Source organism: Belonocnema kinseyi, chromosome 7, assembly GCF_010883055.1.
Source record: "Belonocnema kinseyi isolate 2016_QV_RU_SX_M_011 chromosome 7, B_treatae_v1, whole genome shotgun sequence".
Classification (NCBI taxonomy): Eukaryota; Metazoa; Arthropoda; class Insecta; order Hymenoptera; family Cynipidae; genus Belonocnema; species Belonocnema kinseyi.
Genome location: NC_046663.1, coordinates 101,454,857 through 101,463,824, shown reverse-complemented (window position 1 = coordinate 101,463,824; position 8,968 = coordinate 101,454,857). Strand labels below are relative to the sequence as shown.

The 8,968-nt window shown below is 34.0% G+C and overlaps 1 protein-coding gene across 2 annotated transcripts in view; it reads right to left on the bottom strand.

The window, feature by feature from the left end:
• LOC117177030 (lysophosphatidylcholine acyltransferase) overlaps nucleotides 1–8,968 on the bottom strand; it is a 66,233-nt gene that overhangs the window by 12,027 nt on the left and 45,238 nt on the right. For both annotated transcript variants that reach the window (XM_033367489.1, XM_033367490.1), the window contains exons 5-11: nucleotides 8,637–8,749; nucleotides 8,352–8,506; nucleotides 7,855–7,992; nucleotides 7,519–7,644; nucleotides 7,179–7,326; nucleotides 6,930–7,028; nucleotides 6,697–6,841 (exon numbers count right to left, since the gene is read on the bottom strand). In XM_033367489.1, the coding sequence (XP_033223380.1) occupies nucleotides 6,697–6,841; nucleotides 6,930–7,028; nucleotides 7,179–7,326; nucleotides 7,519–7,644; nucleotides 7,855–7,992; nucleotides 8,352–8,506; nucleotides 8,637–8,749 (924 nt within the window). The remainder of the gene's footprint in view (nucleotides 1–6,696; nucleotides 6,842–6,929; nucleotides 7,029–7,178; nucleotides 7,327–7,518; nucleotides 7,645–7,854; nucleotides 7,993–8,351; nucleotides 8,507–8,636; nucleotides 8,750–8,968) is intronic.

The following is an 8,968-nucleotide window of genomic DNA, read 5'->3' as shown; positions in this document are numbered from 1 at the left end:
GCGAGGGCGCATACTTTGAATAAAATATTTGTTATCATTCTCTTGAAATAAATGTGTTTTTTTCTTGAAAAAATACCGGTTTCATATGTATACACCTAGTATGTTTGCCTGTCACTATCCACTGGTACATTCGCTTCAATAGATTCAATAGACAAGCATATCTTTAAGAAGTCTCCTCCATGAGTATCAGGGCCGAACTTCAGATCAATATATGTAGATTTTCCCTTTGCATTTCGATGGATTCTACAAAAAATAGACTACCTTTTCGTTCCCGTTAAGGAATAGGCTAACTTTATTTAGAAAAGTTTCCAGGAGGAATAAATAACCTATTATTTTTCGAAATATTTCCTAAGAATGCAAAACTGCAGTATTTTGTATTACGGTTTTTAATGTAATTTACGCTCCTGTACCTTTCAAAATAAGAAATTTAAAAAGATTTTCATTTCTTGTAACACTTCTAAGTGTTTACTAAATTTCATACAAAATGAAGTTAGTCCAATTCTTAACGGTAACGAACAGATAGCCTATTCTTCGTAGAAGCCATCGATTTATATATCTAATGACACCACCCGAGCAAAAATGTTTCGACTTGAGTTCGCCTTGGTTATGTCTTGAGTTCGTCTGCAAGACATCGATGTCTGGCCGCGTCTAAAAACTGAGTCGAGACATAGGCCTTCGTCTTACTTTTATGGCCACGCCAAGTAAAACAGCGTTTACTTGTCTCAAGGCGAGCCTTGTCTTGGATGAGATGGTCGAACCTTTTTCGGCTCGTAAATGAGATTAAAATTGATGAATGAATAATTTGTAATTATTCAATTAGTTATTTTTAATTTAAACATTCAGAATCTGTGGGTCTGAAGTGTATAACCCTTAAAATTTTTCTTGAAAAAAAATCAATGTAACTTTCTAGAAGGATCTCCTCAGCCGTTTGCAATACGTAAAAACAAACAACATTTTTGGTATCATTGTCAAACAAGTATAATACAAATGAAAATCCGTCAATAAGTTAATTGAATATATATATATATTGTATAAAAATATGGAAGATTGTTTGATCATTAACAAGCTTAGCTTTATGACTGTCTGAATGACCCTTTTTGTTAGGACAGGTATACACTCGAAGTAATAAACCGCTCGTGTTGGAGTCATCAAAATTCGACTCAAGAGATAAATTTATGTCTTCAAGACATAGAAACTTGACTCTAAGGCATAAATTGAAGCCTGGCTATGTCTCAAAACTGAGGCATGCTCAAGTCGAACTTTTTGACTTCAGCATGTCTTGATTGGGGGAAATTCAAGGCGAACTCAAGTCGAAGCATTTTTACTCGGACATCCAAATCTTTGTAGTAAATAACGACATCTTCAGTATTATTAAATAATATATTAGCCTTGATTTTACTAAAATTATCATTTTCCGCAGCAAAGTAAAAATCAAGGCAGTGAATCCCAGCTGATAGCTCCGCCTTCGTTGTCGTTTTTTGACTAAGATTAAATTTATCCTGTACGCCTGGTTTTTTTCTCAGATCGTCCCTCAATTCTATTATCTTTTAGAAATATCGAAGTTGCTTTATCTTTTCATTTCGAGTCCATTCTTTCCCAAATCGAAGAAGATTATTTAACCCTTTCGACAGTTTGCATTTGTGAGACTTTCCTTTTTTTATATTATTGAAAAACATAACGTGCACCGTTATTCGGATTCTGGCAATTCGAAACATCTTGTTCTCAAATTTTTAAATTGATGTACATTAGAGCAGAAGCAACGTTATAAGAAAAAGGTCGAGACGAGTCATTAAAAAGCAAATACCTATGTTACATTTGTAGACCCTTTGATTGACAGCAGCTAGCTAAAATTTGGCAGCTTTTCTTTCGCTGCTTTATTTACATTACTTTTAACTCGACAAACATCTCCTATGAATCTACTACAAATAACCGTTGATAACCTCTCATCCATGACATCATATTTGACCAGTTTATTGACAGCACTTTTCACATTTCCCCTTCAGATCTATCATACTTTTTATTTTCCCGAAGTAGAGTACGCAAACTTTTTTACGATTTTCATCGTTAACTGTAGTACTTTGAGACATTAAAAGAAATTGACAATACTGATAACTTTTCACTTGAAAAGCTGCCTAATCGATGGGTTCTACGAAGAATCGGCTATCGTTTCGTTACCGTTAAGAATGAAGCTAACTTCATCTAGCTAAGTTTTCAGGAGGAATAAATAACCTATTATTTTTCGAAACATTTCCTACGAATTTCCTACGAAAAAGATTTTGATTTATTTTAACACTTCTACGTGTTCACTAAATTTTATACAAAATGAAGTTAGCCTAATTCTTAACGGTAACGAAAAGATAGCCTATTCTCCGTAGAACCCATTGAAATGATCCTGAAATTATTTTTAAAAGAAAAAAGGATGCATTTTATTCAATTCAGTCATTAGAAATTAGACAATTCAATTTTACATAGAACTTTTTTCTAATCGTAAGCAAAATTTTATTACCTTTTTGTCGAAAAGCACGCTTTTCGTAGCAACGTTTTACGAAATATTAAAGATAGGGCATTTAATATTTGGTACTTTGCTAGAAAATTTATGCGCCTGAATTTATATAGGCAAATATTTTCACGTAAAATTCAACAGGCCTAAATTATTTCCAAAAAAACTTCATGTGTAATAAAACTCAATAAAAAGGGCGATTTTCAGGACGAAATAATTTGATGCCTACCCAGAGCTAAAGTATTGTATTTTTTTAGATCTTCTGCAAATTTAGTCTGCTTTAATTAATAAAAGTGCAACTTCCATCTAAAATGTACAAGGCATGAGGCATTTTACGGAAACTAAAGCTAAATGTTTTTCTAGATCAATTTTACGTTAAAAACTCACTTCTGGAAGTCATATCGCCTAAAGCCTAAACGACCCGAGTAAAAATGCTTTGACTTGAGTTCGACTTGAATTGCCCCGAATCAAGACATATTGAAGTTGAAAAGTTCGACTTGAGCATGTCTCAATTTTGAGACGGAGCCAGACTTCAATTTATGTCTTATAGTCAAGTTTCTATGTATTGAAGACATAAATTTATCTCTTGAGTCGAATTGGTATGGCTCCAAAACGAGCGGTTTATAACTTCGAGTGTATACCTGTCCAATATATGTTCTTTGTTTTTATGTATTTCTAACGGCTTAGGAGGTCCTTCTAGAAAATTACAATTTTGTCTTGTTTAAAAAACATTTTTAAGGGTTATACTCGGTCAGACGCACAGATTCTGAATTTTTTAATTAAAAATAACTAATTACAAATTTTTCATTCATTCATTTTAATCTTATTTATGCGCCGAAAAAGGTTTGTTTTGAGGCAAGTTTACGCCGATCATCTCAGCCAAGATAAGGCTCAATTTGAGACAAGTTAACGCCGTTTTACCTGTCGTAGCCAAAAAAGTAAGAGAAAGGACTATACGAGGTCTGTTAAAAAAATACGCGGACTGTTTGAATTTCGTAGTTCGATTTGGTTTCAGGAGAATCCGCTTGGTGTCGCTAAGTTCGTACAGATCAGCTGTTTAAAACGCGGTATTCCAGTCGCAGATATCTTCATTTGTTGATAAGCTACACGGTTTTAAGTAAAGAGTGTTTTTTTTGTTTGTCGAATTGTAAAATGGACAGTCTGAAAGAGCAACGAATTGCTGTGAAATTTTGTGTGAAACTCGGGAAACCTGCAACTGAAACATTTGCCATGCTTAACATGGCCTACGGTGATGTTGCCATGAAGCGTACTACATGTTTTAAGTGGCATGAACGTTACAAGGGTGGCCGACAGTCGATTGACGATGATGAGCGTCCTGGACGTCCTTTAACGTCAACTGACGACCCCCACGTTGACAAAAGCAACACTCTGGTGCGCGAAAATCTACGCCTGACCATTATGGAGCTTGCCGAAGAGTGTGGGATATCAGTTAGATCTTCTTACGTGCTGTTGACCGAAAAATTGAAGATGCACCGCGTCACTGCGAAATTTGTGCTAACTTAGCACTCAGAACTCGTGAGTTTTTGCCCAAACACTCGATTACTGTTTTTCCCCACCCCCCATACTCACCTGACCTTGCTCCTTGTGACTTTTTCTTGTTCCCAAAACTAAAAAAAAACCCTCAAAGGAAGAAGATTTGAGACGATTTCGGCGATTAAGGCAAATGCGACGAAGGAGCTGAAATCCATCACAAAAGAAGCGTACCAGGACTGTTTCAACAAGTGGAAACACCGTTGGGAGAAGTGTGTGCGTTGGGCAGGAGAGTATTTTGATGTAAACCCAGACGTGTAACTTCCAAATAAAGTACATTTTTTTATGACTTCAATCCGCGTATTTTTTGAACAGACCTAGTATCTCGACTCCAGTTTTGAGACGCAGCCAGGCATCGACATCCTGGAGTCGAACTCAAGACATAACCAAGTCAAGCTCAAATCGAAGCATTTTTACTCGGGTTTTGAAGATAAAACATCGAATTTTTTAAATTATATAGAAAATTTTGTTTTCTTAATTATTGTTTAGACTATTTACGTGTGCAAAGTATTGAAAAGAAGAAATTATAAAAAACTTACTTTTTCACCTGGTTTACAAGATTTTAAAGCTTTATTAATATTAATTGACGTTTAACTATTAGAGGCTTTTTTATGCTACACTAAATGGTTTGTACTAATTAACATTCAACTTGCAATGATTTTAACGGAAATATACTTAATATCACCACAAAAAAATTAAAGTAATGATTTTTTTAAAAAAAGAGGCCCAATAATTTTTTTCATGTGGGCCTTAAAATACTCAAGAGACTTCCTCAAAACATTCAGAAAGAAACTGGGATAGGTGAGCACTTTTCTGTCAAAAGTGTTTAAAGCTATCCGTCTAGGAAATTCAATGTAAATTCAGCTTTCGCAGCCTTTTGAGTGATATCGAAATAAAAAAATGACACTATTAGAATTAAAAAGATGGTCTGGGGAGGCTGCATTTTCCGACATTTCAACGGGACACGAATTCAACGAAACGATATCACTGGACATGGATGATTGGTGAGAATAATAGAAACTATGAGGTTACGTGCGATGCTGCTTTACTTCAGTTAACCGAGACGTGCGCGCGCATAATTTATCATCTTCATTCAGTCCCGTCATGTATTACTTTCGCCTCTTGGGGCGAAAGTAAATTTTGCCCCGCTAAGTAATAACCTGGTAAAAAGGCTTGTATTAAAAAAGTGGTAACGTGAGAAATATTGATTACTTCTGGATCCCGTTTTTGTCCTCCCGTTTTGAATATCCACGGCAGTTGAAGTTAGCTCTCAAATTGAACCCATTTCTGTACCCAGCGCTGACAATATTTTGCTGAATACCACAAAGCAACCAAGAATTAGACAAATTTTAATCCCTTTTAATTTAGCAAATGATGCTACATTTATTTACTGTTTTTCGAATAATAACCAGGCAAAAAGCTTTTTAAAACATAGCGTCGGTCATTTTACGATGTTAGGATCAATTTCCACACAGTAGGTCCTGGTGAAAAATAATTTTTTCAATTTTTTATTATGATTGTATATTTTTTTAATTGAAAATATTTGGACAAAGCGAACATTTGACGATAAAGAAATGTATTCTTGCATAGAATCCTACTAGATTTGGCCAATTTCATGCTTTTAGAGCGCGTTCTAATGCTTCAAACGAAAATGGTGTTTTTAATGTATTCGAGGTTACGTTTGACAGCTCCGATCGGCTTTAAAAGAGATAGAAATCTTATGATTTTCGCCGCCTAATGAGAATTAAAAAACTAAGGACGGAAAGGGAATTCTTAGGGATTCAAATTTTCTAGTACTTTTTAATGCAAGGCTTCTTACCGGGAATCGCCAGGAATCGGGCACTTCCACTTCACTCAAGAGGCAACAAAAGTCGAAATTCGATGTGCGTGTTATCAATCGTATATTGCGCAACAAGGGGCGAAAGGCGACATATTGCACGAGTGTGAAGATAGCTGCCCGAGCGAAGCGAGAACAGATATCACTCGAGTGAAATTGTTGCCTCGCCCTGACTTGCGCATACACTTTTTCATAAAAAATGTATCGAAAATTTGACTTGAGATTCCTGAAACTTCTTTGCGTGTCATCAAAGTTGTTATTCTTTGTAAATACGTAGACATTGACAGATATAGGTTAGAATGACGCGATACTCGAAACGAGATTCGATAAGAAGGAGAATGGCTGCAGACAACTGCAGATAAAGTATAATGTTTATACTTTCGATACCGGTTGCAGCGTAAAGTTACTTTCGTAGTCGCCTGTTTCTACTTTCTAGTCTAAGGTTGAAAACACAACTTTCGACCCGCTACGGGAGCATCAAAAATCAAATTTTCGATACATGTGTTATGAAAAAATATTTAAAGCTGTTTAATTTGTAAATGGCTAGAATATAAATTTTATACTTTTCAATACTATAGCTATAATCAGTTTCAAACACTATTTATACATGCGACTATGATTACCGTAACACTGAAATGAAAATGATTGTAACAGCTGATGATAGTTGAAATCTTTCAAAGTGATTTTCTTCTTACTCAAAAAAAAATTAATATTCAAACTGTAGACATAATTTTTTTAGGTTATTGTGAACTTCCTAAGAGTTTTTAAATGTCAATTTTAACTTTATATTAACATATTAAATAATTACCTAAACTGACTACGTCACTATTTTCTTCCCTTTTAGCTTGGAAGAAGATCCTATCTGACTCTTCAGATGGAATATGAATTGCGAGCTTCAGAGCTTTCCTAAGCTCCATTGCGTTTAAGTATTGCATTGCATTAGAACTGCAAACCTAAAATACATCATTTGTTAATGAAATTCCCACTTATTTGACTTTAATAAATAAAGATTTTAGTAATAAAAATTGTTTTCACACTTACTTCAAATGCAAGATGTATCATATCTATTTCTGTATTTGCATTAGCTACTGCTAGTACAGTGAAGACGTACTCTTCAACGTCCACCTTTCCTAATCCAAGCTGCAAAATATGAATTAGTATCATTTTTATTCTATTATTATTTTTCATGGATAAATAATTGCCTAAATTCGGATTACATTTAAGCAGCTTATGATTAAATTTAATTTATTAAAATAAATAACAGCAGATATTAAAAAAATCTCTATTCACCCTATCTTGAATTTTGAAAAGCTGCTGAGTTGAAATTTCCTTATCATCGAGTCTGAGTAATCTGGCGAATTCATGCAGGTCGACTTCTGAGGGAAGCCTTCCGGTTTTGTTCTGCACCAATTCCTCTTCTGTCTTTGCCTTCAGTAGGCTGAAATATAACACAAAAGTAGCTTGTATATTTTTGCCTCCATAGGAGAACACTGAAACAAAGTTGGCTTATAAATTCAATATCACTTATCGTCTCATTATTGCTTAGAATTAACTAAGAAAGCAGAAAAGTAAAAATGCTTTAAATGAAATTAGATGTATCGTAAATTATTCATTTTGGTTATATACTAACCCGACTTTGTAGCGAAGTTTGTGGGACTCGACTATGTTGGAGGCATGAGGAATATGAAGCTGATGAGCTTTGCTAATTATTCTGCAGTCATCATATGTGTAGTCTGACACAGGAATTTTTAAAGCTCTGAAAAATTAAAAAAATGTTTGCTGACAAAAATGATCAACGAAAACGAAAATCTTGAGAATTTGCAGGTACATAAACCCTTTGTGTTATACATATACGTATCTTACATGTCAAAGAAGAAAATATCTAAGAAATTATTTTTGCTGATTTCAATAATTCAATGAAGAAATGTGTACGATTGGTATATTTTTGCAGAAAATGGAGACTCACTCTGCCATAAGTCGACGAACATTGTTTGCATAAAGCTTAGGATCGGTCTTTTCAGCTTCACTAGGTTTGTAGACTGGCAGAAATTCAATCTCGCAACTGCTGTTCAGCTGAGTAAGAGTCAGCCACAATAATTTCAATCTACAACAAAAATATGGAATATTTCTGTTTCATGTATGTGCTGATTTCGAAACTTCTACAATAATTGTTCACCTATCTAAGTTTGTGAAATTTTTCTTAATTTATATTTCAAAGTATTCAGATTAGAAAAATGTCCAAAACTGAACGCGGACATAAACCATCGAAGTTTCACAATGTCGGTAAATGTCGGTAACATGTAACTATTTTCTTTAAACACGTTCTCCTGCATTACAATTGTAATTTGTATTTCTAACAATTTACTTTTTTATAAAATGGGATTCACATGGAAGAAAAATTTGAATCTTGGCCAGTTTAAATGTTTTAATTGACTTTTTTATTATTTAAGGATTCGTACTCACGCTCCAGGACCTTCCCAAGTCCACGTAACCGTATCCAGCTTATTGGGATACCTTATGCAAACTGGCTGTACGGGCACTCCAGGATAAAAGGCTCCCGACTTAAATGTGATTAAGCAAGAGCGATTTGTGCAAGTGCCTTCAGGAAATATCATTACCTGCAAAAATTTATTTTCATTTACTCGAAATTCATGTTTAAAATACGTAAAAGCAAAAAGTATATAGTATACCAAATAAATAATAATATTAGTTTATAGATAATTTTTTTAAATGTTTTTTTTTGTGTACCTGTGGCCAATCTTCTTCTGAAGTTGCTCTCTCGATTATTTCCTTAATGGTATTTTGTCTTGAATTTGGATCATCCCGCCAAACATAAACTGGTTGTGTATAATTGATGAGTTCTGTAAAAAGTATCAGGTGGAATTTAATACAACGTAATAACATTTTTTATTTACCAAATTTACTTATGTAGGATTCGAAAATCGAGAATTAAACATTCTTGTAAACAACGTAGTTCATATTTTATTATTCGCGACTTAAGCTCTTTATAATTTAAATTCTTTGATTTATTTTTAAAAGACATGTTTCTTCGATCAAAAATTATTGATGAAAACATGTGA